The 17,985-nt window shown below is 43.8% G+C and overlaps 1 protein-coding gene across 4 annotated transcripts in view; it reads right to left on the bottom strand.

The window, feature by feature from the left end:
• Positions 1-17,985, bottom strand: part of ccdc85cb (coiled-coil domain containing 85C, b) — a 44,567-nt gene that overhangs the window by 2,623 nt on the left and 23,959 nt on the right. The window contains exons 2-6 of one of the 4 annotated variants that reach the window (XM_069514487.1): positions 11,129-11,208; positions 10,047-10,088; positions 5,402-5,503; positions 1,600-1,692; positions 493-591 (exon numbers count right to left, since the gene is read on the bottom strand). In XM_069514487.1, the coding sequence (XP_069370588.1) occupies positions 493-591; positions 1,600-1,692; positions 5,402-5,503; positions 10,047-10,088; positions 11,129-11,208 (416 nt within the window). Of the gene's footprint in view, positions 1-492; positions 592-1,599; positions 1,693-5,401; positions 5,507-10,046; positions 10,089-11,128; positions 11,209-17,985 lie in introns of all 4 variants that reach the window. The other 3 variants (XM_020091851.2, XM_020091852.2, XM_020091854.2) reach the window with 3 other exon arrangements.

Raw genomic sequence — 17,985 nt, 5'->3', positions numbered from 1 at the left:
CAGGCCTTTCAGCACCAACAGAGAAAGATAGAGGGAGACGAGGGGGGAGAGGAAGAATGGAGGGGGTGAGACCCAGGCTGGGGTGGGGGTGTTCTTTCCCCCTTGCTGCTCCAGTCTAATTGCTCTGACAGCTCAACTACGAGCCTCTTCTTACTCAGAGCTTCCAGTTAAGAGTTGGCTTCGGAGCAAGTGAGGTGGGTGTGGGGATGGGGGAGCTGGCAAGCGAGGCACTGGGAGAGGTAGAGAGAAGAGAGAGAGGCGGAGGAGAGAGGGAGAGACGTGCCCGGGACACTTCTGCAAGTGTCATTCCAAACCAAGTGAGTGTGAATGAGGCCTGGTTCATTAGCGAGAGCAGCTCAGAAACCCGACCTAATTTGCACCCAGTAGAAAAGAGCTAAAAACACTGACACAGAGAAAACAGGATGGATGTGAGTTTCTCGTGTTTACAGCAGAGGGGTCAGCAGGAGAGGAATATTCACGTGTTGCTCTTACGTTGCACATCTCTCGCACGATGGCCTTCTCTTTCTCACTGAGATCGTCCTCATAGTCCTCAGGAACCTGCTTGTCCAGGTTCTCATGGACCTCCAGCACCTGAGGGCAGACACGGAGATGAGAGTGTGTTTTTGCGTGTGTGTGTGTGTGTGTGTGTGTGTGTGTGTGTGTGTCCTCTGAATGGATCCGTTACATTAATAAATTAATTTCATGTGGTCATGTGGTTTAAGCATCATTTTTGGTGAAGTTGTATAATATAGGATTTCGAGAATAATGTTGACATATTATGAGAATAAAGTTGTGGTTTTCTTAATAGAAAATAAGCAGCATGGAAAACCCTTGCTTGCCAACGTTCCTGTCCTTCTGGATCCAAAACCTCAAACCAATCTTATTGCTTCTTGAGAAACTTCTGAATATCATGCAGATGTGACCAACGATAAAGTCAACCATTACCAAACTTTTCCTCCTCCACAAAACAGACAACTTCCTCCAGGTCTGTGCGGTTTATTCTTCGAAAAAGACTCCGTTTCTTACACAATAAATTTAGTCCTGATACTTAAACGATAATGTGGTGCTGATGTAATTTGTAAAATTCTTACTTATGATTTAACAAGATGCTCCACATCTCTTTTTTTATGGAGGTGACACGTGGATTTTCTGATATCCCCCCTCTATAATCACACTTTTCGGTCTTATGACTTTAATTTCAAAGTCTCTGATTTTCTAATAAAAGCTCATTCAGGACTTTCCAAAAACTTTTGAATGGAGTGTCAGTTTTGCATTTAAGAGATTTTACATCATACATACAGTCAGGACTTCTGACTGTGAAACTGGTTTGGTTTTGTGTTCACTGACGGCTGTTTCTTCTGGTGAGAGAAACATTTGACCAATCAGAGCAGGCATGATTAAAAATGAGGATGTCATATTCCTACATAGCTCGCTTCATTTACTATAAGAACAGAAACATGTAATAAGCACAGGTGAGATTGATGCTGCTTTTCAAGTGAAATAATATAAATGATCCTCCTCTTCGATCAAGGAATCAGATTCGGTGATCACAGTGTCAACATGAACCGAGGTTTCCTTTAAATGACATGACTGTGGTACCTTCATGGCGTGCACCACAGCCTCTGGCTTCTGGACACAGGACAAGTAGCCTGTGGCAGGGGAGGACTCGCTGGTCGGCAGACGACCCGTACCCTGAGAAGAGATAAAGAAAAAGAAAAAGATTTATTTTGTGCACGGGTGCGAGAGGATGTGACCTGCGACAAAGGTTAAGAGCCATGTCTGAACCCACAACATCTGGAGGACATGTCACATCTGCTGTCACACACGGTTTACCCCCCGGCTTCACACAAGCACCGACTCTCACCGAGCTCTTCGTTTGACCCACAACCAAGAAACTTTGCTCGGTTATAAAAGCCTAAATAAATAAAACAACACGCTCTCCATATCAGTGTGTGTTTGATTTATCAGGAGAGATTTGTTATCGTGCTGAAAATACCAACCCCTTCATCCCGGCTCAGATCACCTCTCGCCTGCTTGTGTTTTCCTTCCCCCCCTTATTTTTTTGCATCCACCATGTTTGCAGCAGCCAGCCAGGTCTGCTACCTGCACACTGTGATTTAATCTGGTTTGATGGGAGCGGCCGGCCAGAAAGAGGAGCAGGGGAGTCGCGCTTGACTCATCCCACCCCCTGGTTAGTTCCAGACAGTGGCTCACTGTTAGAGAGGGACACAGAGATCTCTGGGACACACAATGGCAACATTCACAGCAACCTGGCATCGGGGCAGTAGCCTGATTAGACACAGCTCCGTGGCTCCGTTAGCCAGGGTTCAATTCTCCACTCACTACCAATACATTCGCCAACCCCCCCCCCCCCCCTTTGGGTGCCAGAGTGAGGCCACAAAACCCGACAGAAACAGATAAAATAATAATAATTGTTGCTGAGGCCAAGAGGGGTGATGTGTGGAAACTGTCCGTTCACATCACATCAGCCGCATGAAAAGTTGATGTTTCACTGGTCCTGAGGGTGATGACCTGACACATGCTTACCTGACGACCACAGAAAACCACTGTTCGTCTCACATGTGCTTTTATTATCAGCATTTATTTTCGGAGGTGGGAGTTCTTATATTCTTGAGAGAGGGAAAAAGGGTACATGTGGGTTTATTCCACAGGTTTTCAAGAGCATTGATATAAGAACATTTGTGAATATAATGCAAAGGTTAGTCAGGGCAGAGTGTGCATTCTCTGTTTTGGGTGGCTGTGGCTCAGTAGGTAGAACGGGTTGTCCACTAATCAAGAGGTGTGTGGTCCAATCCCCGGCTACTCCATTCTGAATACCAAATATAGACATTACCCCTGACGTATGATGGATGATATTACTGACCTGTTTGGGAGTTCTTCTTCCTTATACGTTTTTGTGAGCTTTAAAATACAAATACTCTATGTGCTACGGACACATTTCAGTTGCAGTCAAAAGAATTAGATTTTAGATCATGTTGAAATGAATGGATAACAATAGATGACGACATAACGATTTGCGTAATGTCTGGGGTTGCAGCTTCATATGACAACCCTCATTATTCAAGGGCTTCATCAAACACTTGAAGAAAATGATTTACAGAATAAATCCCCTTGTTAAACACATTCCCCACTGTGTGTATATCTTCTTGGTAAAGGTCAAAATGACAAGTTCTCACAGCCTCATCTTTCTTTCCTCTTGGTTAAAGCTGTACGAGAACACTTCCAGTATCACAGCCTTGTTGAAGTCTTCTGTTTACTCTACGCTGCAGCCGCGCAGCACAGGAAAGGATTTGGACAGCAGCGCGCAGGCAGCTCAGAGCAATGTTTACTGTTCATATGGACGTACAGTTGGTTACGGCTCGCCTGCATAAACACGCCTGATTCAGGATGAGGGCGGGGGGGAAGCGAGCGCTGTCAGAATCAATGGTTTGTAGTTTGAGCACACAGAATCTGGCCGCTTCTTTTCTCTTTTCCATCTTTCTCGCTTGTTTTCTTTCCGACACTATCACGCACACACCCGCCCCTCTGACCTGAAACTGGGCCTGAGTGAGAGACGCAGGACTAAATATAAAAGATGAGCTGATAGATCAGGATGGGTTCAAACAACAACAGTCCAGTTCACTGAAGTTCTGCTGCTGTAGCTGCCACATCGCTCATCTTTCTCTCCCTGTTTCATTGTCACCATCCAAGGTCTCTGTTGAACTTGAGCCACTTAACACTTCACAGAGTTGTCACGACAACAAAGCCATTGGAAGAAGAAGATGTGAATCGTGCTGCATACAACTGATTTGCCAGGATTGTATCATAAGCTTGCTGAAGACTCCAGGACACAACTGCCCCCCCATCTCTCCCCTCTTTTCCATCCACCTTTCTTCTCTCAATATTTTCTCTGTTCACTCAAAACAGCCGACGCAGATTGAGCCTGGTTTCTTCCAGTTAAAGGGGAGTATGTAATTTAGTACAATATAATATAATATTGTAACATAAAACAGGCTCCACCCTAATATTAACAATTATGGAAAATATTTGTGCTTAAAGTGACGACATGTTCTGTGCAGGCAGCAGGAGCACTCTCCCATGAATTGTGGGAAATGTACTTTTTTTTTTAAGGAATAACTTCTGTTACCAATTACGTTTTTTTTTTAATATTTCAATAATAACACATGCAACACAAAGAAATATGGACAAACCTATGGGTTCCCAACCTGATGGCTTCAGGGTGTCATTTTCTGGTATTAATAACAATTAATGCAAAAGAAGAATATTTATGTTGATAACATAAAATTATGAAAACACAACATGAACTTAATCCATGAAGAAGGACATACAGGACTAAAAGATTTAAAGGAATTCAATATGTTATTAGGATATGTATTTATATATATATTAGTATATTTGGGTGATACTAACTATTTTCTTCCATGTCATTATAATTTCCAGGAAATAGGTAATATACAGCCTCAGGGGTTTAAATATGACTGACAATGTGAAATTACGCCAAATGTCAAGGAGCCAAAATTCACACCTCAAGTCAACATCATGACCTTGTTTTATGAGTGAAATTAAACGTTGGCAGGGACGACCATCCACATAATTTGCAGTTTATCCTTCCTCCTGCTGGGAGAGACCTTTCGTCGGGTCAAGGTTCACGGACGTCATTGAGCGAGGAGGAGACGGGCGTGACCCACAAGCTTAAAAAGGTGCGAGCTGGCCTGCGCCTCACACTGAGCCGGTGATTAAAACATAATATTGATTTTTTACACGGGGAAGATTTAGTCCTGTGGGTAGTGCCGTAGCCTGACTCTGACCTTGCTTAAGCAGTCAGAAAACAATTATCCAGCCTCTCCTCCCCAGACACTGGCAGGGTCAGGGGTGGGCGGTGGATTGTCGAGAATTATTACTTTCATAGCGGGATTCGGTTCAAACTGTCTCCTGGGGGCGGGGGGAGGATGGAACTGAAAGGCTATCTTACTCGCTCTTCTTCCTATTATCTTTTCCCAATCCATCTTATTCATTTCTTTCCTCCCACCCTCTCTTTCTTTCTTCCTGTTTGTGTTTGACATGGTGTCGTGTCATCGAGAGCAATGTTGTATGTCTAGGTATAATTGGAGAGTTAGCAGTAAAGTAATTTAGAGCTGACTTGACTTGATTCCGCTGTGGAGGCACAAGTACAGTCCTCCCTGCAATTATGTCTGTGTGGGCCTGTGTGCAATTAAACCCAGTCTCTATACCACATTTGTTATAAGCAGAGTCATAGAGTTGATCTCTGACTGCTGGAGAGGATAGATATGAGTGGGCGCCCCATGTGCGTCAATGTAAGTCTTTATATGTGTGTACCCTGCTTGTATGCATGGGTCCTTGTGAATTTGTGTGTACTGACCATGTGCATGGCTTCCTGGCGCTGGGGCAGGGAGGACAGCTGAGACTCGGAGTGGTAGAGGGTCATTCCCTTCCTCAGGGCACGGAGGTCACCTGGGTTACACTGCTGGGCACAGAAACAAACATATCGTTAAAAAAACAAACTCATGGCTATACTTAAAATCTAGTTACCTCCAGCAAGGGGGTTATGCTTTCACTTTGTTTATCCGTCTGTGAGTTAGTTAGCAGGATTACGCAAAAATGAATTATGGGTCAGCAAAACTTTTGTTACAGACCAAGAATTTTGTTTCACTTGCTCTGCAGCGTTTCCCACAGAACTGATTAAATCTATGGCAGCAGCGGGGGTTCAGGTGCACATGCATGATCGTCGTTCTAACGTGCAACAGATTCGGAGGGGGCAGGTGCAGAGACTAACAGAGTTCTGGCCTGAGAGAGAGAACAGCATTGAATGGGAACATGCACAAACGCAGCTGAGACTATGAGGTCGGACTGTCTGCGAGAAAAAAGTGTAAAAAAGTGATTTGGTTTATTGTTAACTGTGGCAGGACAGATAAGAACAGGGCGGGACACCACAGTCTAAATAATAGAGGTGAAACACTGCATTGACATGGTGAGAGTGGGCTTTAGCAAAGGCAAAGGCATGTGCTCTCAGATAAACCTTCAGATTGCAATATATATTGACTGATGTATAATTATTTTTATATTCATGTATGTAGAACCCAACTGAATGTGAAATTCTGAGGCCGATACCGATAATTGAGATATATACAGTATATACACCAATACTATAAAAGCATGACATACGTTTGATATCTAGTCAGCCAGTAACGCCTGCCGGGTTATTATCAAGTGAAGATATTTTATATTTTATCATCAGGGATTAACATGACTGGAGGTTTGAGATAACAACTTAATTTGAAAAGCAAACATTGAACATTAAATCATTTTGACTACTTACATTTAAAACCACATTAAATAAAACTATAAAATCTTGTACTAAAACAAATGCATAAAAATGCTGCCAGTAAAACATTTATTGCTGCCAGTGTTTGTCTGGCTCCATAGTGCATATTAACATCCTCAGTGATGGTTCATTACAGGCTGTGGTTCCGCACCCCCCACCCCCCACCCCCACTACCCTGGCACCTGCCTGCACTCTCATTGTCAGTCGGACGCCATCGCTCCAAGCACTTCATTTGCAGAGTTGATTTTTATTTGTTGTGGCTGTCTACATAAAAGGCCCTTCAGAGCACCGGGGCCGTATCACATTGTGCATCATCAAGGGCCATTACGCAGGGACAGTGCTCCCAAGATTTGTCCTCATTAGCAGCAAAAGACCACTGGTTCCTGGAGGCAGTAACCAGCCTCGCTTCTCTCTGTGGGCAGGAACACGGCAACACCACTGTTCCACTGTTCCTTATGACATTTCTCATGTCACCCATTTCTCATGCGTGACATGAGAAATGTCTCTATGCGAGGCGCGGTGTGTAAACACACGTGATGCCCGGGGAGCACTCGGGCTATAAATAACACAATGAGCTGTGGGCGTGCATCTATGAGTGTGTGGACATTGTGCTGTGCTGTCTGCCGTTGTATTCTCTCGGTGCCACATGCACTCAGGTGCACGCTCACACATATGTTTTGCTTATTGTCAGCATTCACCTCGTCTTCTCTGCCCTTCCATGTCCCCGTCCCCTCTGGTCTTTCAGCTCAGTATCCTCTCAGTGTTACTCTAACCTTTCCCAGTCCCTCATGGCACTTCTTCATCTACCCCCTTGGGTTTTCAGATTCATGCTCTCAATTCTGGGCCTTTTCTAGCTTTTTTTTGCCATTTCTGTCTCTCGGCTTTGTGTCTTGTGTATGTTATTTCTGAAAGAATGACATAGACACAATCTCAAGTGGTATAGCACATTTCTCTGCCAAGGCCCAATATGAAACCACATTAAGATCCGGATTTTTATTTGGATTTGCACCAAATTGCACACTCCCATAGATCAATCCACTGATTGTCATTCAGATCCATGAATTATGAAAACATAACCTCTTTGCCGTAGGTAGGAAGAAGACCTGCTTTGATCTGAAGGAGTTTTCTGGCTAATGAATATTTCGTGCTTGGTCTAGCTTTATAAACAAACCAACATGTCTCCAACTTTCCTTCCTTCCCTGAATTGACCTTGGCCACTGAGACTAACAAAGCTATTTGTTTGCCAGACAGCTGGAAACGAGTATCTTCTTGGTTAAAGCTCGGGCCCCTCCGTCTATCCATCCATCACAATGTTCTTGGAGGTGACAGGGAGAGGCTGTGGATGACATGCATCATTTCCTACGTGAGTTATGAGGGGCAGTAGTAATGCCGCCGACAGTTTAATTCGAGTAACTCACGCTAGACACTGGGTACTCCGCTGGGTACTCCGCTGGGTACTCTGCTGGGTATTCCGCTGAGGAGTCTGAAATATTGGTTTCCTAACTAGCTTTACAATCAACAATGTTTTCCCTCAGACATGCGTCTTAAGCTTCTGTGCTGATTACACACTAATGAAAACACATATATATATATATCAATCATTAGGCTGCATTAAATAACTAATTCAAACCAAACTTACCAAAAAATTAGCACTTGACCATAAATCAGTTTAAACAACTTCCTTCAATGACAGAAACAATCTTTGAGAGCAATTTATACGACAAGTACTTTGACCTTTCAGATGGGTCCCTGTCCTATCAGCAGGATTTATAACTTATATTGCAGTCAGACACCAGGTGAGGCTTCCGAGAGGCTTTGGCTTCACTTTTGGGGAGCATGTCCTTCATCTGAACAAAGACTGTGGTTCCTTCCATGTCTGTGGGTTTTCTCTTAGTACTCCAGCTCAGCTTAGATTAACTGGAGATACTAAATTGCCCTTAGGTGAGAATGGTTGTCTCTGTGTCAGCTCCTTTCCCACTTTGACCCTCAGAAGACAAGAGGATGGATGGATGGATGGACGCACAGGCGGACGGACAGATGGATGGATGGATGGTAAAGCATCCTACTAAATCCTACACAACTTTAAAAGCCCACTGTTTCACAAACTCTTAATAATTCAGAGTGGTTAGTTTGCTCCTGCTGACATAGCAACAGTTAGTAAAACACGTTCCGCTCCATGTTTTTTAAGCCGATCTGAGTCAATAAATCAGTCAATGAATAAAGCATAATTCATTAACCCCTGTCATCCTTCAGGTCCACTGATTCCTACTGCGGTCCAATGTCCACAAGATGACTTCAATTACCCTGCAGTTAGTGGACTGGAGTATCATCTGAGTCTGACATATAAATCATTTAATTCTCAAAGTCACGCTGCAGAGCACTTAGTTGCTCAGGATAAAGTGGCAGTGAGCTTGTAGAGAAAACCAGAGTGCCTCACACTTCAGTGACTTAACAGAGACAAGTAAAGGTTAAAGGACATGGGGGATCTGAGCGGGAGAAAAGTTTGAAAGAATCTCGTACATGTACGTGAACAAACATGCTTGTGGTCCTGCACAGGCAAACACACACCCTGTTTGTCACCGTGATTACACCTGTGCAGTTCCCTTCTGCCGTGGGACCATGTTATTAACTCTCTCTCTGTCTCTTGTCCCCCCTTCAGTACAGTAAAATCCTTCAGCTTGTTTGGAGGGGCAACATTCCTACGATAAGAGGCTATTGTTTCCTTCAGGCTTAACACAAGTTTCACTGGACCTGTTTCGTAACACAGGAAGTTAGGCAATTTGTCCACTGAGGCAACTAATCCATTGTAACAACCCCACCTGAGAGCATTCACACACATCAGTATAACTGTTGCATAAGAGTCAGGTTAAATAGTAAACTGTCGATATTTACCGGAGCAAAAGAAATCAAAGTTTATTAGAGACACAACCATTGAGATGTTTCATAACTTCAGACAGACGTTTCATCATTCCTCACTCTCGTACCAGTTGTCAGCCATGCATTATGGATGCCTGGTTCTACCTGAGTTGCCTTTGCAGCTTGAATTATTCAGCCCAGCAGACGTCCCGACAAGCCGGGACAAGCGTGTGTCATTCATGCACCAAAGCACGATGTAGCATTCGTTCACCTGGGGTGCCCCGTACCAGACACCGACTGAGCGGCGCGGACCAGCTCCAAGCGCAGAAAAAGGCTTTCTTGCCTAGTTACAGGGCAACCTGTGTTCATTCATTAGCACAGCATGCGAGCAGAGCACACAGGGACCAAAGAACAGGAGTGGACACTGAGGCAGAACCTTTATGAGCTAATGCAGAGTAATTCCTTAGTGAAATGTACTCTGTTTCAGAGATGATTCAGGTCTGTGGTAATGATTGATACTATTTAATGAATATAATATATGAGAGTGGATTCAATCTTGTTATCTAACTCCCAGCAAGAAAGAGAATAAGTACATTTCAGTCCCTATAAACATTATCCGAGAGTTGATTCAGCAGCTATTTGAAATTCAGCATAAAGTGAACATTTCATTATTATATATGTCCACCCTGTATAAAAAAGCACCAAGCTAAAAGCTGTAAAAAAAAAAGTCCCACCACCGAACAAATGATAGACGGAAAAAAGCAAGAGAGGCTCAACAGGTTGACAAACCGAGGAGCCAACGAACGGTGGTGTTTCAGAGAATTACCTTTTTCGTCTGTATCTGTGATAAGCTATACCGGCTATAAGCCTAGGGAGAGAGAAAAACATGATGACGTATTGGTTCATTATTTGATTTCTGGGAGGGGAAAGTTGTTATTGTACTCTTCTTTGGCTCAGAGACAAACATACAGTTAAAAAATGATAACAAAAAGAAAGAAACACCAAGACCAACAGTCGACTTTAGGAAGTCGGTTCATTATATGTGTCTCAACTGCTGTGAAACAATGCGTAGCACCTCACTGTAGCAATGGAGGACTATAGGGATTCCAGCCTACACTCTCTGCCTACATATGAATCTGCTGGGAGATAATTGGGGGAAGAGAAATTGCTTTAAAAAAAAAGAATAAAGGCTTTGAATCAAAATGCCTTTTGAACTATGAAATTCCAACTCACCTGTCTGCAGCCTGACGTGCATTCAAATAAACAGACACCCTAAGGATGTAGCAGAGATAACAAATGGTATATAAAAGACCACGATGTACATTTATGCCTTTATGCAAATTCAGTTATGAATTTGTGTTTGTGTGGATGAAGCACACACACACGTCTGCAGACTGACATGACCTCCTGGTGAACCAGACCAAATATTTCAACCCCCCACCCTCCCCTTTCACACACTCCCACCTCCAGTCACTCAGCCCTCCATCCTCCAAATTTGAGAGAAGTCAGAGCAAGGTCAACTTTCTGAGAAATGCTTTACTCTGTCACTGTCACTTAAAGCCTCTCTCTCTCCCTCCCCTCCACCTCCTTTTTTCTCCTCTCATCTCTCCTCTGCTCCCACAGTTCCCCTCCGGGGGCTAACATCGCTGCTCGCTGCCGAGGCTTACTGACTCCCCATGAATTAAACATGGGTAAACATATTCTCCAACTAACAGGCAGGGTGTTGTGAGGGGGTGGCTTCAGAGGAGGCAGCAGGCAGCCACTTCATCTCAAACTGCTGCCGATCACATGCTGCTGGCCGAGTTAGAAAGTTGCACAAGAGTTCAGTGACTGGGCTAATAGTGCAACTCCTGAGTGAGTCTCTCCACTGAGACTGATGCACATCTGCACGGTATATGTGAACCTCACCTGTGTGAGAAGCTTATTGTTATCGTCCTCCAGGATCCGCACTTTCGTCTCCAGCTGCCGGATGTAGTTGGAGGAGGGATCTGGAGGAGAGAGGAAGAAGAAAGGGAGGGGAGAAGAGGTGATTAGCATTTAAAAGACCTCGATCTGACAACAGGCAGGGCCAGACCAGTGGAGCGAACAGACCCCATAGAGCTCGGAAATATTGTTATGCACTTTGAGAGGCAAAAAGGCATTCTCCAGATGAGGTTTTATAGGTCGTGGTCTGAAGTCGTAATATGTGCAACACTTTGTCTTCTTATTGACATGAGCTCTTATTTTGAAACTCCTTGAATTAACATAATTATTTAGCATACTCACACACACACACACACACACACACACTTCAAACTGTTTACTATGAATGAACATACTCAACCACATGACTTAAAATAGCCTCAGCAGCCACATGAGAAGTAAATGAATAAATCTACTTAAGTATTTAAGTAATACGCAAATAAAATTACTTTCATCATCAAATAATCTGAACGTTGTTTTACGGGTGCTGCCATCTTGGTGACGTCAAGCAGAGTGGAGCTGTGGCACCCTAATGTCAAGGGGTCAAGCGCTGAGCATTCCCACCCAGATTAGCAGTGCTTGACCTAACTTTTGACCTCATGCTCAACTGTGGTCTCCCACACTTTCTCTGTGCCTCTCATTCATTCAGCGTGAAACATCTGACATCACTGTGTTTTTAAATATGTCACAAAAGTGTCTGTTTCTTTCTGCAGACATCTGACAAACTGTGGCCTAAATTCACCACAGACACACACGAGCATAGCTGATCCAGATACCGCAGCACTGTGCGTTAACACAACTCAGAGAGTTCAAACCAGGGACAGCCACTGTGTGAAGAGTGGAGGTGCAGTTTGACTTTAGTAGGTGCCACACAGCTTGTTATCTGAAAAGCCATGTTTAATTTACAGTGAGATCAAAGCCGGGCTGTGCGCAGGAAGTGCACGCCAACAGCAGCGAGTGAGGAGCACAACACTGTGCACACAGATTGATTTTGTTTTGTTTCCAGAGATGAAGTACAGAGAGACTGAGAGAGGAGACAGAGGAGATGCAACAAAGCCGATGGGGAGGTTGCTGATGAAAATGACGGGTTGAGTAAGATGCCGATGAGAAGCTGCTGCTGTAGGGCACGCACACACACACACACACACTTGGTGTTTTACCCAACCAAGTTTTTTTATAACCTAGTTGATGAGCTCTGTGCAACCAGGGGGCACTATTCTGCAGAAACAACTATCAAACACCTAAGTGCAGCCTGGATTGTGAAGATTTACAGTGACACACTCTTGGTCACAAATAACAACGACAACCTTGTTTCACAAGTTGCAAATGCAGTGAGGACTAAAAGTCATTAAGGAAACTGGTCTTAGACTGTTACACCCCACAGTAGGTGCATGTTTAAGTGTGTGTTTATTTTACTTAATTTACTTTAGTTTTTGCAGTAAATGCAGTTTTATTCAGTAACTTTATTTCTAAATAAATCAAATATAATCCAGTTTTCATAGACTGTGTGAATGATAACAGATGCTGGTTTAGTGCATATAAATGTAAGATTTCCATCCTCCAAAATAACAGATCTGAAGTTTGTGTTAAACTAAAGATTATGTTAAAGTAATGGCAATATAAGATTTCTACTGGTTTTCATTGCTAAATAGTAGATTATTTGTGAAATTCAGACACAAACACTGTGTGTTCTCTCAGTACACAGCCTGTCCTCTCACTCCAGATGCTCTGTATAACTTAGACACTTGAAACATGCCAGCTAAATAAGTAAAATATTATGGTAATGGAGGAGGAGAAATCCGATTACTGACTTCCTGCATGTAAACAAAACTTTTACAGATTTCCAAGATCAGGGAATGCAGTTAAACATGTCTTCTGTTTTCCCCTTGCTTCCCTAACCTGGTTTATGATGGTGCTAGGAATATATGTATCAGAGAGCAGACATGAATGAATGACAGCAGCCCCAACACAGCCTGCAGGCCTATTTATGTCCAGCCCTTTGACTCTTAGGCGAGCCAGTGCAGACAGTGCTGTCAGGTTGCTGGTTAGCTGACGGGTGGACGGAGGCCGCAGTGACCAGAGCTGCTAATCCTCTCTTCCTGCCCTGTGACACTCTAATCTGGATTCATCTGCTGCCCTGACCTGCAGCCAAGATCTCAAGCCGATTAGGATGACGGTTCCTCAGCCTTCAGTCAACACCAGCACACTCAAACAACAAAGGGAGAAGCCTTGGAAAGAATGAAGGACGGGGGACGGAAAATTAATGTTGATCGCTTTGGTGTTTAGATTACATACAGAAGGAGATCTCTCTGTCAGTAGTCCAATAAACTCAAAAGTTATCCAAGTCTGTCAGGCTCATTTTTTTATCTCCTAAATGAATCAGATAAAAATCAATTTAAGCACTCAAATGTATGTATTAATATATAGCTCAGACATATAGCAACCTAGAATTAGCCTGAAATTAGGAATTCCACTGCTATAAGCGAAATACCACACAGAGCACCATCCCTCCCCTCCACTGCCAATCTATAAGCCTTTGATGTGTTATTGGGGGTTATGTTAAATCTCGGAGCGCATCATGTCAGCATCACACATGACATCATTAAGTAGTGATGCTTAAATATGTGCAGATCTGCCGTGGGAACATTCGCAGGAACAGACAACATGAACGGAATGCCTCAACACCTCCTGCACACACACACACACACACACACACACACACACACACACACACACACACACACACACACACACACACACACACACACACACACACACACACACACACACACACACACACACACACACACACACACACACAAAGAGCCGCAGGGATCTGCAGGGGTGAAGCCAGCCTGTCACCCTCTCTTTAACAACTGACTCCAGAGAGCCATCCCGGTGGGAGAGGGGGTCAGGTTATTGAACCACACCACTGTTACATCTCCTTTTTTATTATACCCATCCACCCCTCAGGCTTCACATCCTCTCCTCACCTCTCCTCCGTGAAGCTGGAGGAAAAGCTAGCAGATCACACAGGGATGGTATAGCCGAGCCAAAATGTATTACCCTCTTTTTTTTATACACAATGAACACTGACTGAGGGAGAGATGCTATTATTACTAATGCATAATCTGAATGCAATCTTAAGAGCTTACAATGCACAGCGAGGAAGTAGACAAGTAAAAAATACCCAACTAAGCATCAAAGAATATAAATACATGCATACATTTGATGAGAGTCTAGAGAGAAGTGAGGAGAGAGAGGGAAAACCGCTCAAGTACAAGTGAGCTATTTCTATCTTCTTAAGTGTTGTTTACCCAAATTAATTGAGCTGATGTATGTTCATGTGAGAGCGTGTGTGTGTGTGTGTGTGCTCACACAGGACAAAAGGTGACGCAGAAAGTGGCGCGAGTCCGTCCCCCTCGTCATGCGTCACTTTACATCAAATCAGTGCCACTGTGACCCACTTCTAGTTGCCACTCCCTCCTTAACTCTGCCCCACTCCCTTCCCTCCGTTCCATTACATCCTTCCACTGTTAACTGCTCCGTCCATTGTCTTTTCTTTTCTTTCCTCAAAACACGCTTTCAAGACACTGACCCATTCCTGAACTTTGCTGGTTGGTGAGGTTGTCATCTGTGTTTCTATGTCAAACAGAAGCTCCCCAAAAAGTTGGGTGTGATCATTCTTAGGTCATGACCTCCACTGGCGCCTCTTTGTTTTCTACTGTGCTCCAAACCTCCTTCACCCATCTGTCCTCATCACAGCCTCTCATGCACAATGCAACTCGTACCCTGCAACGCATCATCTGTTTTTTTTCTCAGATATTTGAGGCAAAATTCTCCATCCAAAATGATAATGGAGACCACTGCAGTGTTAAAACAGTGTGAGAGGGTTGACATGTTGGAGGAAAACAGAAACCACGGTGTGTTTAAAGACCTGCTGTATGAGCAGGAAATTTCATTTGTTAATCTTGGAAAACAGTCCGTAGTCAAGGTCTATGTACGACTCGGGCTGACCCAAATACTTCAAAGCTGCAAAGCTTTGACCACTGCTGTGATAATCAACATGCAGTGTTTGAAATACTGCATTTTGTTTTGTTTTTCTTTATAACCCATGAAATAAGTAAAAGCTATTTCATATTATTCATTAAGCAACAACATTGATTAGTATGAGTGTTTGTCAGACAAGAATATTTTTTTTATCTTAGCAATGACACTGAGCTTGTGGCTGAAAAGAGCAGACTGGGGAAATCATTGAGAGACATTTTTGGTCAGTTGAAGGGATTTGCTGATAATAATGGAAATCCAGAATGCTGCCAGCCTTAGAATTAATATATGAAGAAAATAGAATGACTCTCAGTAGAGCACATTCCTCTGGCAAGGCCCAATAGCCCAAGAGTAATATTTCAATTAAAGCTGCACCTAAAGGCAAAAACTGATAGATACCACTCCCATAAATGTGCCTGTTTTTTTTTCATTAAGATCCATTATTCCTGGGAAATCAGGGAAAACAATTCCCAGATCCATGATTCTGGGTGTTCTCCAAAATGCAATGGGTTTCTCCATGACCCATACTTTACCCTTCCAACAAGTTTCATAGTAGTGTTTTGAAGTATGTGCGATCAGGTCTAAATCCTGATAATGTACTTTAGCATTTTAAACTCTTTTGAGGTGTGAGCAATACAATTCTCCTCCTTACATTTCTATTCCCTCCAGCCCTCCATCTGTTCTCTTTGTCACGCCCTTCCTATACAGGTCTCAACTCCCAGTATGGGGCAGAGGGTGGGAGTGGGTTTATTGGAGGTTAGGGCAGGCCACTCTTTATGGAGCACATACAGGCAGAGGGATGTTGCAAGTATTAGCAGGGTTAGCTACTAGGCTGCGCAATATATACTTGGCATTTAGCTGATATTGGCAGGAATGTATATTACAGCGAAACCAGCCTCCGCACTATTGACTCTAAGGTCTTTCATACATCAAAACAGCTTTGGTAAAATAGTATAGTTAAAAAGAACTCGGCTTTGGAATCCCCTCATGTTTTCGAGTCGGATCCCTCGGCTGTTTAGAAGCCTGCAGTGCACAGAATCACTCTGCTTTTATTATTCCTGGCTCGGCTCTGGCTTTCATCTCCCATTCACAGCTGTATCGCAGTGTTTTAGCACAGAGACATGGATATTCTCTCAGCGACGAGTGTGTAATGTGTGTGCCGAGTATGAGCGAGCGCTTATGTGCAGCATTTGTACAATAGGGAGTGCCTGTGGGTTGCATGGGTGTCTAAGCTGAGTGTGTGTGCATGTGGGAGGGAGGGAGAGCAAGTGTTTGTACAAAAGAGGGGATTTTGTGTGTGTGTGTTGGTATGCGTGTGTGATAGTATGTGTGTTTAAGGCAGGAGGCGGGGTCAATTACCTCAAGATGTTGAAGAAAGAGCAGAAACACTATACATAGCCTCCCTCTTGTTTCTCTGCATCAACACCCAAATAAAAGTACAGCTGAATTCCCTGAAACATGACCTCAGTGGCTACAGAACGTTCAATTTATCAAACAATAACGTTCCCATTAACAGGCAACTTTCAAAACTCCAGAGAGGACATATTGAATCCATAAGAGGGATCTGAATGGGGCCCAGCTTTGAAAACAGAAAAAAAGAAGGGAAAAAGAAACATGGAAGGAGAGAGGCCCTACTGCCTCTAAAGCCCGATCCGACAGACTCCGCTCAGACCTGGTTGTAACATGCGTCCTTGAGTGATCCGATCACAAGCGGTCAGCTCCAAGTTCAGGTGTGAACGTGCCCCAAGATGACATCTGATAATTCAGACCACATCGAGAGTTGGTCTGAGACATTATTTTAGCTGCCTCATACGTAGGACCACCTACTCAGCTGACATCGTCTGACCCGCTACAGTTTCATAACCACTATACCCTTACATTGTTTCACACTACTTCATACTAAAATGAGGATCTGTCAGTCTGGCGTTCTACACATACGTACATGATACCATGTTAAAACCCATTCTATGTATATAGTATCTGGAGATGCATAATCGATGTGTACAGTCAGTGCAGTAACAAATTTTGGACTCCACACGGACATTCAACTAAATGATCCATGTGCAAGAGTGGATGAGGAAACATAGCGGACCCTAGCAGACTGCTGGACAGAGAAACTATAAATTCACCTATAGATACCAGGCATGTGGGGAAATCCAGTGCTTGATAGCACTATAATGCCTGGTTATACTTTGTAAGATCTGACTGATCGATCGCCATTCAGGGGAAACGATTGGAAAAAGTACAATTAACGAACTGATTATCTGAATAACTGTTTCAGCTCCATGTACCATATTTGCACAGCCCACACACTCCACAGAAGAGGAATGACGTGTGGATATTTTTAGATTGTTTAGTGTTATAATCATAGTATGTATGGATCTTGCATCTGTACCTGCAACCTGACTCTCATTTTTACTATGTCTGTATGCGCTCTATTGTGTGTGTGTAATTTCATGCATGTGCAGGGCCAGTGTGTGCATGCTTCCTTTGCCTGGTTGCCCAGCGCTCAGTCGAAGCCAGGGCAAACTGACCACAGGAACAGAGAGGAACAAGTTAAGTGGGCACCCATGCTGCATTAATGAGGGGGGTGGCAGAACCTGGCAACCCAAGCATGTAAACCACAGGCCCCTGGGAGGGCTTCAAAGGCTCGACTGGTGCATCAGCTGGCAGGGAGCTAACCCCATCTGACAAGACATGGCACCCGTTCTGAGGGAGAGAGAGTGCCTCACCTCCTCACACACACTCTGTTGTAT

The sequence above is a fragment of the Paralichthys olivaceus genome, chromosome 19, assembly GCF_024713975.1.
Source record: "Paralichthys olivaceus isolate ysfri-2021 chromosome 19, ASM2471397v2, whole genome shotgun sequence".
Classification (NCBI taxonomy): domain Eukaryota; kingdom Metazoa; phylum Chordata; class Actinopteri; order Pleuronectiformes; family Paralichthyidae; genus Paralichthys; species Paralichthys olivaceus.
This window is presented reverse-complemented; position numbering and strand designations above follow the sequence as displayed.